The sequence below is a fragment of the Phaenicophaeus curvirostris genome, chromosome 1, assembly GCF_032191515.1.
Source record: "Phaenicophaeus curvirostris isolate KB17595 chromosome 1, BPBGC_Pcur_1.0, whole genome shotgun sequence".
NCBI lineage: Eukaryota > Metazoa > Chordata > Aves > Cuculiformes > Cuculidae > Phaenicophaeus > Phaenicophaeus curvirostris.
Genome location: NC_091392.1, coordinates 84,627,785 through 84,644,870, shown reverse-complemented (window position 1 = coordinate 84,644,870; position 17,086 = coordinate 84,627,785). Strand labels below are relative to the sequence as shown.

Sequence of the window (17,086 nt, the reverse complement as noted above, 5' to 3'; positions counted from 1 at the left end):
CAGCTCTAGAAGTATATCGAGTTTCCACAAATTAAGGTTATTCTGTGTATAGGTGTACCAGTAAATAACTTAATTTGGTTTGTATTTTTAAATCTGACAACAGAAGTACCCTCTGGAGCTATAGTGTACCTTATATAGCATTCCTCTCTGCCTTCCTTAAACAGAACAGATAACAACAAGCTTAGCTCTTCTCCAATGAAGACATCAGCAGTGCTCTCTCCCCCAAACACCCCAGTACAAAAATACTACAAACCACAGAAAGACAGAATTACGTCTCCAACGAACAAAACTCACAGCCAGTGACAGTTCCTGAACTGTATGTCAAACCAACTTCCAAGATACTCCCAGTCACCGGTAACACTGAAAATCATCAATTTATTCCATTAAAACCTTCATGTCAATTCCAGCTACTTTTGTGTCCTGAAGGAACATATATAATAGCCTGTTTTCAATATAAACATTACTTTCTCAGGAAATAATTTTGAAGCTTGGCTGAAAATATTTGAAGGACTAATAATCTTTTAAGTCCTATAGTTTTTGTTTCCCTTACAAAGCCAACTATTTCCCACCTAGCAGTTTTCACAAAACCTGTTAACCAGATCCATACATTGAACTCCTCTTTTAGACAGCCCAAATCATACCTTTGCTTTTCTCAGTAAATACATCAACTTGTTCTCTTTTTTCCTGCTCTGTGCTCTAGGCCACTTCAACACAGTTTCATTTCCTAGCCTGTAAAAACCATCAACATTTCTCAAAGGGTTGAGATGGTCATCTCTCTGCTATTAACAGCAACGCATTTCCTCCTTCCATTTCCATTGCATTAAGCATCCCCCACAACCTGGCTTACTAATCACTAATCAAAAAGTTATTTCCAGAACAAACTACCTACATTCCTTCCTTGTGGCCCAACAAGCCTGAGTCTGCACATTCAGATTCTTTTTATTTTATTTTCTTTAGGGACGCTAATTTAATAGAGGTGACCACTTCCAAATGATAATGAGCAGTTATCTAGAAGACATTAACATCTCTGTTTCTTCAGTTGGCCGAGTGCCCTGCTCCTCCCTCTGTATAGACAAATAGCTTCTTTATTGTTCACTCATGTAGCAATTTGTCGTTACTAAACTCGGATCACACTGTACACTTGGATCATCTCTGGGGCGTTATATGCTGAAGTACAGTCTCATGGCTTCTCCCTGCAGATCTATTATTCTGTACTTGATCCCAGCTATTCCCTACCAAGTTATTGCTTTTATTCCCTGGCCACAGCGACAGCTGATGATATATACATGAAAAACGAATAGCTACTTCAACCCTGAGTAATTCTAGATGACTTCTCCTGCTGAGGCACACAGCTGAAGAAGACAGCAAGCAAAGAGATTCAAGAACAGTAACAGAGGGAAAGGCATGGATACCGTGAGCAGATGTGAAAGCAAGCAAATCACAATACTGCAACTCAGCTTTCTGAGGCTTGCTATAGAAAGTTGTGTCAGTAGCTGAAGTGGCCTCCTGCAAAAACAGATGCAGTGTTCCACTTTCAAGATGGATCTCCTCAATCTGCAACCTATAGCCCTTCTCTGTAAGGGACTGCAAATTTGCTGCATATCTGTTATGTGGAAACAGCTTCCCCTCAGCAGTGTAGCCTCTTTAAGGCCTACATTTTAAAACGGCAATAAATTTCAAAGATTTGATATTGACAGTGTAAAGGAAAACCACACACATCTGGGGAGGTAATCTGGACAGCTATGTAGTAAAAGGAATCTGAACAGTGGAGGGAAAGTGTCCTACATTTCATAAGAAATTAAACGTTTTGCAGGACATATGTCTCTCTTGGAAGCACGAGTTAGTGCTTCCAAAAAATTTGAGAGGCATTATAAAAGAAAGAGCTGCTCAGATTTATTTTTCTTGAGTAAGAGGTAAGATTTTATTAATTAACGCCTAAGATTGCAAACAATACATTCAAGATTCTTGGTAATGCATCTCTGTATTATACAGCTAGAGAGAACAACAGGGCCATATATACAACAAATAAACTCTTGAATCAAATGCACGCAACCACTGAACACTCAAGGAGATACTTTTATGATAGAAAATTTGATGTGGTACACCCAAATATGAGTATAAACTGGAGAGGAGGAGATTTAGACTGACATAAGGAAGAACTTCTTCACCATGAAAGTGGTGAGGCACTGAACAGGTTGCCCAGGGAAGTTGTTGATGCCCCATCCCTGGAGGTGTTCAAGGCCAGGTTGGATGGGGCCTTGGCCAGCCTGATCTAGTGGGACGTGTCCTTACGCATGGCAGGGGGGTTGGAACTGGATGATCTTTAAGGTCCCTTCCAACCCAAACTACTCTATTCTATGAAATTCCTGTTCAAAGAAATAATGCAAGTGTAGGTGGAATATGTTCATGGTTACAAAGGCAACATCTGATTTAAAGAATATGTATCGAATTGGGGTTGGTTATCTAGCTATCATTGACAAATATATCAGTATTTACAGATTTCACCATTACCTTTGAACAACTTAATAACTTATCCTTCTTTATAGTTGGCTAAAATTTACATGTATAAGACCTGTCTCTCCTTTTTGAAAAGCCTGACCGAGAATACCCATACTGGGGTCAGGGTAGACTGGTTATAAATCCAGATAGAGCACAGTAATTTGTCCCAGGCACTCTCTTCCCTCCCTTTATTCATTACAAAATGAACTTGTTTTCAGAAACATTCTTCTAGTCTAACTCACAATAGTGTTTGAATAATTAGCTTGTTGTGTCCAGACAACTGGTGGAGAGAAGAACATCTAATAGCTACATAAAAGTATGAAATAAACCAAGTAAATTAAGGAAGAAAAAAAAAAATCCTACTGAACCATGACTTTTCTTCCCATTAAGCTCTAGTTATGTCTAGCCCAGTCCTATAGGGAAGAAAACAGAGGGGTGAGAGAAACAGAATAATTTTCTGAATTAAATAGTCACATACTTCCTCTTATGACAGGAAGTTTTCAATGGACCATGCTAAATGAATGAATTTTAATGAATTTATAAGCTATGATGCAACAGAAGCTTTTAAGACCCTCCGAAAATTGGACAAGAAGTAGTGTGAATCTGTTCAAACTCTCCCCACAAAACAAAGCAGCTGGATATTTCTGGAAAATAATAGCAGAGAAACAGTTAGTGCGCACATTTAAATTGTTGTATTTTGGCTTTTGGAGTTAAAGGCTAAGACAAACTGGCAAATTCCCACCTCTCAGAGTTACTCCTTCAATTTACTTGCACACTGCAAGAATACTGCAGCTGATTATACTCAAAAAATAAATCACCCCACCCAGAAGGCTGAAAACTGTGATTTTCCATCCAGAAACTGAACGTTATGTTGTCCAGAAACTCACAGGACTCCTCAGAGAAGTGTTAGGGCAGCATATCAACCACTGCCTGCTAAATCAACTCTGATGGAATTTTAGTTTCTCTTGGGACACTGAGCATGTGTCTATCATGATAGGTAGGTGGACAGGAAAAACAGTCTGAGACCACATAAAAGCAACAGCAGTTTCTAAAATGGTTTTGACTGTGAAGCAGATGAGATACAAGATGGTTATGGGTAAGAACCGAAATGTGTATCGTACCCACCAGGAATCAGAGAAAATGGCTTATACCATATAACCTTACCATGTGTGCAGGCTGCTTACTGTCTTCCTTATACCCTCCCCCGTAAAACTTTTTGGTTTTAATAAAGCATTCTAAGTTTTATGAAAGATGACTGTTACAGCTTTTATCAGTTATGGCACAACTTAAGGAATTTGGTTTTTCATCTAGTATTCTCAGGATACATCGTGTAAGTTGTTATTCTGTTACAAAAAAAGCAACTCAAGGCATATCTTGACATTATCTTCTCTAAAAACAAAGATGGTTCCATACATCTTACATCTGTGCTCCAAATAAAAATGCTTATTTTTGAAATATGCATTTATTTTTGTTTTTGCAGAAATTGTCACTCTTTTATGACTTGTCTTCCTACTTAAGAAAACATAATTAAACAAGCTGTAATGGAAGAGTTTCTCTCACTGTGAGGCCATGCTAGTGTACAATGTATTCCACAACTGTGTTTTCCTACACACTCTAAATAAATGTGCTTGTTTATAACCCTTCACAATGTGGTTCCAAACACTACCCTAAATATTCATAACCATCCTTCTTACTTCTAAATATTTTCCAGAGCATTTCTTGCTTTTTGTAGGCACTACTGCACTAAGCTGGAGTTCAAGTTTTATATGGTAAAACTGTGGAAGGCATTTAGTGAACTGCTCTGTATTGAAAGCAAATATACAGCCAGACATTAGCTTTCTGTTTATGTATGTTATAAAAATACATAATTTACAAATGGTAGATTCTGAAGCATATAAACCTAATTTTCATAAAAATTTTCCATTTACAGGTAACTTAGCTGTATAGCTGATACATAACAGCAGAGGCCACATACCCTCTAAGCAATACAAAGAAAATCAGTCTACTCAAAATGCTTTTCATTTCATTTTACTTGCAAGACAAAGACATAACTGAAAACAGTTCTGGCTGTCCAAGACAACTTCACCTGTATCCTTATCATAGTAACACCTTTTGGATCTAGTGTAGATATGACAGGTTTTTGTTCTCACTATGCTTTTTCCCAGCAGTCAGTCTCTGATTGATATTGTTCAGCCTTTTGCCCCTCTGCTGTATTGGAAAGGATGACAAAATGTGGGAAAACTCTGGAGGCAGGTATTTTGGATAGCTCTGGATTAGAGATTACATCTGCATAAACCCTGCTGTAAATAAAAGCCTACTGACAGCGAAACCCTTACCAAAATGCACATGGCCTTTTGAGAAACAAAGTAATCAATTTTTTTTTCACATATGGCAAACATATTCCGGAAAAGGAATATAAGCAGCAATAGAATGAAAGAACAGAACAGAGTAAGCCAAACAAATAAGCAAAAATCCCCCTTCTTCAGCAATTCTACAAAATTCTTGCCCAGAGGAAGCAAGAGGACACCAGAGCATTTACAACAGTGACTGTATGAGCAGTTCTTTTTCAGGAGTTTATCATTAGCTTACTTTTGCAGTGTGAGAATTTCATTCTGCTATATACTGCTCCAGAATCAGGGTGCTACCAGTCACTAGTTGTAGTTGGCTTTGTTGATAAAACACAAAAGTTCTTATTTCATAATAATTTCATCGCACGATGTTTGTTTAAAAAAAGTGAATTGATGTATTAATCATAAGTAACTGCAGTAGCACCTCTGTGATCTACAGATTTGGTAATTCTCAAAATAGAACTGAAAATACAGCAATAACAGCAGCACGTTAATCTACTGAGAACTCTCTCAGTTATGAGTTTGATCTGGTATTGAAGAGAAAGCTACTTTTTCCATAATCAAATACCTAAACCATTTCTTCATTTGCAGCTGGATTTTCACTGCTTTCCTGATGACCTCTGGAAGTATAACCTATTTCATTATACAATTGGCTTTGGTCACTTCACTTTACACCTCAGCCAAATGTTTGTAAAGAAAATTGTGTTTTTTCGAGACCACCCTTGGAGACTCCTACAGGGACTGAAAAGGAGAGGCCAGCTCCTTTTTTTGAAAACTGCTCAATTACCCATCCAAAATCAAGTAATAAACTTTCTTGATTAGCAATAGCCACAACCCATCTTACAGCTTTGTTTTTAGGAAAAATCATCTCGGTATTATGACATTCCATAAAGTACTACTTCATTATCATACTAAACCAATAATCACATTAGCGAGGTTCCTGTCTCCTTTCCTCACATCAAGAGCTACACACAGATATTCCTTCTAATTGCTTCCAGAGAAATGTCTGGTCCTGCCAATGTAATTGTAATAGACTATAGTGCATCTCTAGGTATAGCTGTCCACTACATAAAGCTTGAGTAGACTGGTTTTTGGGAAGTCAACAAACCATTTCAGCCTGAACCATTACTGAAAAAGTCTGGATTCACAAACAATTGTAATAGTTCTTCTGCTTGCAGTGTGACAATGAGCTTACAAAAATCTACTAGAACTAGCCACTCCTGAAAGTTGCACTGGTATATGTGTGATAAATATTAGTAAGAATATGGATCAAGACATTAGATGCTGCCCACGGAAAGGAAATACTTAATGGTTTAGGTCAGGTAAGAAAAAACCCAAACACACTAGAGGACAGATAAGGACATCCAGAAAAAATAAAATAAAAGGTAGTCTATTTAATAGAGGCCAGCCTAACCAGAGTAACATAAACCAGAATAATATTTGGTAGAAGCTTTTGTATGATGAAGCTGAATATTTTTCAAGTCTAGCTATCTAAAGTTTTCATTGATTGTTGACTGTATTGGTTCTGTAGAAGCATCATTTACAGTCCTTCATTTCTTGAGTCTGATACTTTCTCAAGATTCAATCTCTGCATTATTATACCGTGAAAGACAAAACAATGCTTTCTGTGGCTGACTGCAATGTAAAAGTCTCACTGATAATGCGCTGGCTTCAAGGAAAGCCTGTGTGTTTGCTATAGCAAGACCTGGAACAGCAGCATTTTAGCTTTTAGACTCATAAGAACATAAGAAAAGCAACACAGAAACAGACCAAATATCCATATCTGACAGGAATCAACAGAAAAAAGTGTAAGTACAGAAAAGTATAGATATTCTCCTAAACGTGGTTGCAACATTTCCTGCAGAGGTGACACTTCAGGTATATAACAGTCCATCACAGACTTTTCAGATTAATTTGTTGAGTCCTTTTCTGAACTCATGCACATCTCAGCATGTGCTGTATCCTGTAACAAGGAGTTCCGTAGCCTAATTGGGGACTTCATGAAATGCAGCATTGTTTTGCTTGTGCTGAATCTATTTTGATACCTGTTAGTTCATGATCTTCAGTGGATAAAACAGTTGTTCTGTATCTATTTTCTGCATTTCACTTGTGATCTTACAAACCTTTACTTTATTTCTCTCTTACAATAAACTGCAAATCATCTCTCTTCTAGGCTGAAGAGTCCTCTCTGTGTATCTAGTCACTGATCCTGTGTTGTAACTAAATGAATTGTTCAGTTGCTTGAAAAGAAGACAAAAGGAAACTCCAGACTGGTTTTTACCACATCAATGGCTTGTAAATCACTTTGAGATTATTCCAGTTAATGTCATCCTCAATGTGAATTAAGTTAGGTCAGAGTCAAATTAAAACCCAAGCTGGTAACTTATTTGAAAGGATAAACACATTCAAACAAAGGATAAAATAATTTAAACATAGCTCCACTAGAATTCTGAACTAATCTATTTAGATTGGTTTTTTAATACAGAGGAAAAGTGAAGCAGGAAGAGTTATCTGTCTTCATGATTTCAATATCCACCAGGGATATGGAGCTATTACTGCCATTTGCAGTTTGACCACCACAGGAAATGCTGTCTGTAAAGATCATGCTCAAACAAGGAATGCAATAGCATGATTTCATCTCGCCGTGATAAAATTCACACTCTGTGCACCTTTGCAGCTCTGTTGCAAGTTGGACATCCATTGAAAGATGTCTTCACAAGAGCAGAAACTATGACACATCTGGCTTCGTGGGAAATTACAGAAGTTTGCCATCTCAGAGTCAGTAACAGAAAGTTAATCAGGCAAGAAACTAAGTTGAGTTCCAGGAAACTGCTGCATGCAATAAGATGAGGTTGACATATGCCAAGTAGGAAGGTAAGGCTAGTATCCCTTGGGGTGGTCAACAGAAAAAGCAAATATTTCACACATGAATTACCAGTTCAGGTGGAAAAAGGTGCATATGAAAAGGAGGTTTGAGTGAAGAAGGAAAAAAACCTCAGAGAAGACCAAACTCCATAATGATTACAATTGAACTGACACAAAACTTACCATGGTAATCACTTGTTGGAGATACTGTGCAGCTGGCAGGTTAGAGTGGCAAGTGCTGATACAAAAAAACATATTTCACTTGCCTTTATGATTGCACAGACTATTTTTATGCATTTATGTGTTAACCTTTCTACTAAAGTGACACTGAGAGAGCTAATTTAATGCTTTCCTAACAGGTTTTTTCAGTATTTTACTCATAAACCCCACAAAAGCTTCTTGCTCTGCTTGGGGAATCTAAAACATGCTTATCCTAAAATAGACTTCACAATCACGGTTTCAGCCACTTCAAAACAGCTGCAAGAGATAAGTTTGAAATCCAACACAGCTAACATTTTCTAAGACCACTAATATAAAGATGATTAAGGAGTTCTCTAATGCTATGCTCATTCATTAATATTTCTGGAAAACCACTTAATGAGAAACAACTCTAACGTGACAGGAGCACTAACCAGTGATTGTCGAAACAAGAAACACTTCTTTGGGTCAATACCACAGGCAAGGATGGCAGCAGTGGTGTCCAGTATGTTCTGGCGCAGGACAGCTGGCTCCTTTGGCATGGTGAGAGAATGCATGTCCATAATGCTGTATAGCACTGAGTTGCACTCTTCCTGCAGGTTCACCCAGTTCTGAATGGCTCCAAGGTAGTTACCCAGATGAGGTGTCCCAGTTGGCTGAATACCAGAGAAAATCCGATCCATGACCACACTCTGTTACAAAGCATTGGTAAAGTTAACAATTGATTTTTTTTTATAGATTCTTTTGTATTTTAAAGTCATGAATAAAGCTTCACTTGTGCCTGTCTCTTCTCTACTCCTATTAGTGTATTAATGTACACCTTACCTTAGGACTGACTAAAAATAACTGCAGTAAGTCAGTGAAAATACTCTATCTTATTGCAGAGAGGCTGACAACTTGTGTAATTTTAAGCTGTCAGGCTGCATATGCAAACAAACATAGCTGTAAACAACATCAGTGAAAAATAGATCTCAGAAACCAAGTGGGCGATTCTTTCATCCTTTCTTTTATGCCATAGCTGTATGTTTCTCTTTAGTACATTAACCACCCTGATACAGAAACTTAGAATCATCTTGTAGAGACAATGAAACATTTTTGTTGTAAACACATGCAATATCCAAGTAGATTGCCATCATAACTTTCATGAACATTGAAGTCTTACTTTGCCGGCTGCAAATAACATTTTGAATGATTCCTGAAAGAAGCATAGCCCTTGACTGGGACTAGGTCAAAGAATAATGAAGGAGATTATCGAAGTTCTGAAACTACTTAACTTGGCAGCAGTAAAATTTCTAAAAGGGTTCTACAAAAAATAGTGCTATAGTTCAAAATGACACCTGGAATACCATGGATGCATCAGTACCAGTAAAATGTCAACATGTGAAGTGGCTTCACAGAGAAGCAGCCAAAACTGATTAAGAAGCAGAGGCTGTAAGCAAAGATTAAAAAGTTTAAAACATGTATAGCTCGGCTAAATGACAGTTACCATGTTGGAAAGTTTGTTTTCCTGCATCCCGGCCCCTCATCTGACCATTTTCTCAAAGCTCTAAGCTGTCAGCATATGATCAATTACCTCCCCAAACCTTTCCAAAGAATTCCACCATATTCAGAAGTAACTCAGCAATGTTTTATGTGAAAACGCCTGCTACATGCCAAGTTGCAAGACCATGCAAGACTGCTCCACTTATAAATGAGCGTCCCACCAACCTCAGCAGGGAGTCCCAGTCACAAAGCTGCAAATTAAAAATTCTCAGACTCCGTTGTGCGGCAGGATCATCAACTTCATTGTGCCTCTGGCTGCATGATTTTTTTTCCTGCTAAATATTATAGACAACATCTAAAAGCGGAGAGAATTTATTTACTGGTGTAGTTTGTTTTAATTTCTGTGAAACTCTTACAGATGTATGAGGGAGAAAAAAAATGTCACACAACTGTGAAACCATACAAAATGGCAGCAAAAGTCAAGGCCAAGTACCATTATTTTAACTATTAAAAAGGGACTTCAAATTGACATAATTCACTTTGATTCAGACTCAAAAAAATTAATAAAAGTGCTTCCAAGTGGAATAAGACTTTTTATTTCTTAAACATGATTTATAGTTCACAAATACCTCGCCCATTTCTTTCAAAGTTTGCTGAAAAATTCTCTTTGCTTTCAAAGTAAGCCTGGTTTTTAAATCAAGACAATTTTCTTACCCAATGTTTAAGTATTTGTGCTGACAGGTAAGAGCAGGTTTGGACTAGCACCTGTGCTGGTTTCTCCTGCTCATACAAATACCTACACATTTAAGTCCAGGTGGTAACTCCTCACCTCATCTCAAATATCTTCTTGACTTCTAGGTATATTTTTGAGTCGGTTTCTACGTGCTTTTGGAGAACCTCCAGCACAGGAGCTGCAGGGCAGTGACTGCAATGACAAGCAGGCCATTTCTTCCAACCGCAATTCTAACTTCCCGTTCTTGTGCTCCAGTCCTTGACCAGCCATGCCCATCTCCTCCATTACACAAAACCGGAATTATGCTAATCAATTCCTTGCTTGCCATTTGATCCCTTGTTTTCCTAGGAATCTACATCAGAGCATTTATCATCGCTCGTAGATGCCTCTCACCTCCCACTAAACTACCACCTGACCCAAGGACTGCAGCCAGCTTCTTCTTAACACTGAGAAAGGCCAGGTGGTGACTAAAGAAGGAGGCATGCAGAATCCCATGATAAATGGGAGTCTTCTCCCATAAATGAAGTCTTCTAGAAACTTGGGATTCACTAGGCTTCCACTGCAAGCAGTCACTGGGCAATGCAACAGCCACTTTATCGGCATAACATTTGTCTTTTGCTTCCCATGTTTCTGCCCTTCACCAGAGAAAACAAGAAAAACAAGAAAACAAGGCTATAAATAGATGATCACTAAGATGGTGTTTTGCCCCTACAGGGATCCCAGAACAGCTGGTTGTCTGTCAGACCATATATCTTCTTCTCATCTTCCTGTCTCCCCTCACTCAGCTCAAATCCTGATGCTCCCTCCCACAATTATTTCCCCCGCAGAGCTTCCTGCTTTTCACTGCCCATTCATACGCCTGTTTAACCACACTTTTATACACAGACTATAGTTTCTTACAGCTTTACTCTCCATTTTCTTATCAGATAGTTTCATCCCTCCCATGTTCCTATCTTCTTTCCTTACTCCACTTGTGCTTCCCAGAAGAGCTATTGCACTTACTCTTACAAAAGAGTAAGGAGGAATAGAGTATATGCTATATAGTAAGGAAGCTATTGCTGCCTTGACTACAGTGACTTCGTATAAAATGTTTCCTACGTGTGCTGTTAGAAATGCTAAGAAACTTTATAGTGGTCTAGAAATCCACTATGGATGCGCATGAAATAAAGTACGTTGGGATGACCATGTTAAAACATGATAAAGAAACTTACATGTTTCGGCTGCAGTACAGATCAAGATAGCATCAGCTGAAATGTATCCTGATTGATTATTGATTCTTTTTTCTGGGATCCCGAAACTAGTGATAGTTCAGTGCAGAAACAGCTCTATCCCCTGGGATCTGTTACACCAAAAGGTAGGAATCTCTGTGCAGTCAGCACAGATCAGCTCACGTGCCACTATCTTGACCCAAAAAGAGATGGCACCCTAAGCCTGCGGAGAACAGTTCTGTCTACAAACCTCACCAGTCTTCAAGTCCCACAGACTCCATTTCCTTGCAGCTGCAGTCCTGGTTTCATATGCTTCCCACAACGCGTTTGTTACCTGCCTTTACTCCTTCTCAGATCACTGCTCATTTTGTAGATTATGTTGGACTCGATGATCCGGTAGGTCTCTTCCAACCTGGTTATTCTATGATTCTATGATTCTATATTGGATGTATTGTTAAAATTACGTCCCCTACTCAATAATATACTCAAATAGATGGTACAATGCAATAGTGACATTTAAATAAGCAGTCTGACAATGGTTTTCACCAATACAAGACATCAGTGCCTCAACACAAACTGTATATGCACATTCCGTACAAACTCCAAATATCTGAAGTGTAACAATAAGCATAAGATAGGTTTATTGCAATACTACATAAGCTAGCATCTGGTGACATGTTGGAAAGGAAACACACAAGTACAATGGAAAATGGACACAGTTTCACATAAAGAGACAACAAAGTTCTCTGTCTCTCTAGTAAGGAGCATACCTGTGAAAGCAAGCACAGTATCTTTAATGGTGCTTTTATGTTCAAATAGTAAGCAACTACTTATAAAAGGTATGTTCAGTATATGGGCAATAAATACCAACTTAAACATGAGAAACAAACAGTAGCAGCATTATACTGAGTCTAAGCTCAGCAATTACTTCACCTAAGCGTGGAATTTGCAGAATCAAGTAAATCCAATAATGAAAACTGAGCTAGGCTGCATGTGGGCAAAATACTAGCTAATATATTACAAAGAACAAACCTACTCTCAGCTGAGGGACCAGTGGACTAGAAGTCTTTAATCTTTAACTCCTTTGATTCCATTTAAAGCATGGGATGTTACAGCAAATAGGGTGGTATGAAATATTCCATTGTGTTAGCAGAAGTCTGTATTAAAAAAAAACCCACACAAAACATCCTTAAATGAATCCTGGATTTCTAGCACTAAAAATATACACAGAACATTGCTCCTTTGGCAAGAGTTTATGTTCCCTGTTTGTTCACCCTGTGAGAAGCAGCGGGCAGCATAGCAGAGTGGCAGGGGAGTTCTGCCTGGTACCATGAAATCATGGGGCTGGAATGCACTTCAATGGAGCTGTTAGGTCAGGGGATGGGAGCTGTGTGCTCGAAAGTACTGGAGCTGGAAAAGGATAAAAACAAAAGGAGTGAAGACTTCCCAGTGGAGCAGAGTGAAAGCCACAACACATGCAGCTCCCGCCCACAGGCACTCACTCATTCAGACATCTCTAGTAAGCACAGTGTGAGCCTGCTGTTCGTATGTTTAACTCTGTGTGGTGTGTGCACCTACACCAGTAGTGCTGCATGTTAATCTTCAGTCCTGTTAAAAGCACGGTATTTGACAGATGTTTTAACATTTATTATTTGTTTTCTCCCAATAAGATTTCTCCATGGCAATTCCAAACACCACAATGCATTTCGCGGCAGCATTTCTATATGAAGCTTGGCCCAAAACCCATTAAGGTTCAGGTGTTCTCTTTCCTAACCTCCTTTTTCATGATGAGATGAATAATTGCTGCTTCTTGTACTGAAAAACTGTTAATATCCAAATGCTCTTAAATAATCAGGAATAAGCATTATGTTCTGGTCCCCAAGCAGGAAGGCTGCAGTCTGGCCTCGTCACCTTGCAGTAGGGCCACATCAATTTTTCAGTGCAAAAGGGTATACTGGAAAACATGAGAGTTTCCAAAATCCAACGCTGCTCTCTTGGGCCCAAGCAGAGCTTTTCTCATACACCCCATCTGTAGTCAGGAGAGCTAGAATTGTCAAGGCCTCAATTCAGCAGTCAAAAACGCACCCATTCTCTGCTCATGAGACAAATGTGCCAGAACTGGAGAACACACCAAAAGTGCTAGAGCTAAGGAAATCCTATCTGCATGTCTTCCAAAGACTATTATGAATAGCTTTATTTTAAGAGCAAAGCAGGTGTTAAAATTCTTTCAATTAGACAAGCACGCTGTTATGAAGAATATTAGTAAAGACAACTTGATGCTCTTCAGTTACCTATGGAAATGTATGTATAATACACAATTTTCTCATGTTATTAATAACATGGGCAGAGTAACTTGAAGACCACTGAATCTTACATATTTGAGGGCCACCGAATCTTTAAAAGAAACATGCAAACTGCCTAAAATTTATGATTGTAACAATCTACCAAAGCAAAAATTCTTTCAAGAAGCAGGGACTCAAAAAATACAGCCACTTTAGATTGAGTTTCAGTTTGGTTTTTGCCTTTAGTAATGAAACTGTTTCCAATCATTAAGCATGGTCAGCCATTCTGTATTAGAAAACACATTTCACTATTTCTAGGAAACCTGGAGAAGGTGGACAATCAGTTTTAGGGATTAAAATGGACACCTCAAGAAAGCACACACAGGAGACTCTTGGGTGTTGAAGAGCATACAGAGAAGCTTCCAAGACCTTCAGCAGCACTAAAACCTAGGAGCAGTGATGCAGTAGCTGGTAGCTGTACATTTTGCATTTCCAATTGTGTTTAGAAATCTTTTTGCAACCTCCAGAGCAAGATGCCTTAATTCATCTGCAGCTATTAAAAATGTTTCTTTATTTCATTCTATCACTTTCAGATGACTCAAATTTTCCATATTAATACCCTCTAATTTAGACATCTGTACAATCTGAGTACATATTACTCTGGGATATCTAATTGATATCTAAACAATACAATAACTACAAGACATCTTTAAAAAAACAAGAGGTCTAACCAGGCAAAACATTTACATGCTTAAAATCTGAAACTAAAACATTAATAGTTACTTCAGAAAAATCTGTGAAAAGATGTCTATCTTAAAAATTAGACATTAGAGAGTCTGGAAAGTAAGAGTTCAAGATTCCTTTAAAAACAAGCATGGAAGTGTACAACTAACCGTAACCTAGTACTGTTTTTGCATAATAAAAATCAAGTGGAAAGCAAAAGACAACCCCACTGCTGAAAGCATTTCATTGTATCGCTGACCATAGAGTTACAGGGCTCCTTCCCTGTAACTAAAATCTAAGCGTCCCTTTGATTTTTAGTATAAGAAGCTACCTTTGCCTCCTTTACAACTACAGGAAGTTAAACTTTTTCATTCTGTTTTTATTTTTTAAAAGACTTTTAAGACTTTACCAGGAAGATTTTTTTGTTGTTGTTGTTTTTTAAATTGAGCAAGATAAGCTCAAGGCAAACTCAGGCATGCAACTCTCCTCATACTGTAACACAAACCATGGATACAAAGTACAGCTATTCTGAGAGGTAACTAGTGATTTGGGAAGCCTCAAATTGTGTTAATTCAAAAGAAGAAACCAATTCTAGTCTCTGAAAGTGCTGACAATCCACACTGAAAAGATCCATGCAGATCACACCCCATGTCACTAGCCAGTTCTTAATATCCTGACTACTTTTCATGTTTAACTTTATGAATTCTGTTAGGGTCGAATACAAGTGGCCTCAAGCTCTGCCAGGGGAGGTTTAGGCTGGACATTAGGAAAAAATTCTTCACAGAAGGGGTCATTGGGAACTGGAACAGGCTGCCCAGGGAGGTGGTTGAGTCCCTGGAGGTGTTTAAGGCACGGGTGGATGAGGTGCTAAGGGGCATGGTTTAGTGTTTGATAGGAACGGTTGGACTCGATGATCTGGTGGGTCTCTTCCAACCTGGTTATTCTATGATTCTATGATTCTAAGTATTTACCCATTGAATACATGTATTTGCCCAGCATGATCACGAAGAAACTACTTCTCAAATATGTAGTAAAATCAGTCATAATACAGCTCCTCCACCTCACAAAGGAGTTCAATAAAACCAAGTGAAAATATTCATAGGACTTAAGTTTTCAGAGCCTTTCTTCTTTATAACTCCACATAAATATTGTCATCATACACTTGAAATGACAGCAGACAAGTTACAACTATAAGGACACCTTATACCTTATAAACACCTCCAACTCTGTGTGGGTTTTAAAACCAAAAAAGGTAGCATCCAGTCAAGGAGGTAGGAGAAAGCTGCCAACAGACAGGGAGTTCTCAGGACTGCTTAGGAGAACATTTGTACAATTACATAGAAGTATATATTAAAGCTCGGGTGGTTAAAGTCTGTTTTAGGTGTATTATACAAGCCCACAAGACTGATCCTGCCCTAGAAGTACAGAAGTTGTACATCTTGGCTTCTCAATTTACCCAGAGATGGGGGAGACTGACAGTTATATTTTCAGGAACCTGTCTAGCCAGATATAGAGGTATAAAAATCACCCTCCAAAGAGTCTTTTGTTAATTGCATTCTTTGACTAAAAGAAGGTAAGGAGAAGGCTTCACACCGATTAATTTCTTTGTACTTTGTTCATAACAAAGCTATCCGAGCCAGCTAACTGACGTGAGATCGGCTTATGCCTCTATCTATAATGTATCTAATACATATTTTCATTTTCCCATCAAATTAAGACTTGCTTACAAGCTCACCTTTCAGCTGAAACACAAGGAAGACATTTTAGACCTAAAAAACCAACCCTCACTACAGAAAATTATGACAGTATTAGAATAGCAGCAGTACAAGAGCAGCTGCAACAGAAATCACCACACAACCCACAGCGGTGATTACTACTCACATGCTAGAACATTTAGCCTCTCTGCTTTATTTTAACAGCTATTTAGTCGGGGCGGGACAGGTGAAGAGCTGAGTGAGATCTGCAGCATCAGAGCTAATTCTAAACACAGGTGGTGGGCACGATGGAGAGAGCAGGAAGTCGACAGGAGAATCACTGCTGACATCTAGGACAGGGAAGATTGATGGCTTCCCTCTCTAGTTTTCCCCACTGTGTAGGCACGCAGGGGGTGGGGGAAAGGGACGGAGAAGCTGCTGTGCTGGCGACATAACACACCACACAGCCTCCACAGCACTAGGGCTGATTAATGAGACTGGAATGACTCAGGAAACAGCAAAGGATCATTCACAGACTTTGCTCTTCTTGTTATAATTTTATCTTTGGCGGTTTGCTTAGCCCTAGCTGTCCCAAACTGAAGGAAGTTCAAATTTGCCAGAGGAAAAGAAAATGTGAGAGTAAAGGGAAGAAAGAGCAGCATTAAGCAAATACAGACATGAGTAAAACACACAAACTGGAAAACTTGAAATTTCAAACATGGAGACCCTCCCAACAGGGATCGAAAAGGGAAGAGAAAAAAACCCCAAGACCAAAAACTTGCCTCAGCCTCAGAAACAAAAGAAATTCTTTGGCTGACCGAAGTCCCTAACTATTCTATCTTTTTCCTCTGCCTATGATTTTTTTTTTTTTTATTTCCCTCATTAATACTTTGCAGCTTCAAAGCTCTCGTAGCTAAAATGATAGGCTTGTCTGTTAATCTTGGCTTAGCAAACCTGTCTTCAGCCAGTTATTAAGCAGCAAAATGAAGGGAAACCAGACAGGTCAGATTTTACTAGCTAAAACATAAATTTTAAAGCCTAATTGGGACAATTT

The 17,086-nt window shown here is 38.6% G+C and overlaps 1 protein-coding gene across 1 annotated transcript in view; it reads right to left on the bottom strand.

Moving 5' to 3' along the window:
• The window catches only part of WARS2 (tryptophanyl tRNA synthetase 2, mitochondrial), a 45,246-nt gene that overhangs the window by 13,345 nt on the left and 14,815 nt on the right, over window positions 1–17,086 (bottom strand). Inside the window, exon 2 of the mRNA XM_069866516.1 lies at window positions 8,345–8,602. Coding sequence (XP_069722617.1) covers window positions 8,345–8,602 — 258 coding nt within the window. The remainder of the gene's footprint in view (window positions 1–8,344; window positions 8,603–17,086) is intronic.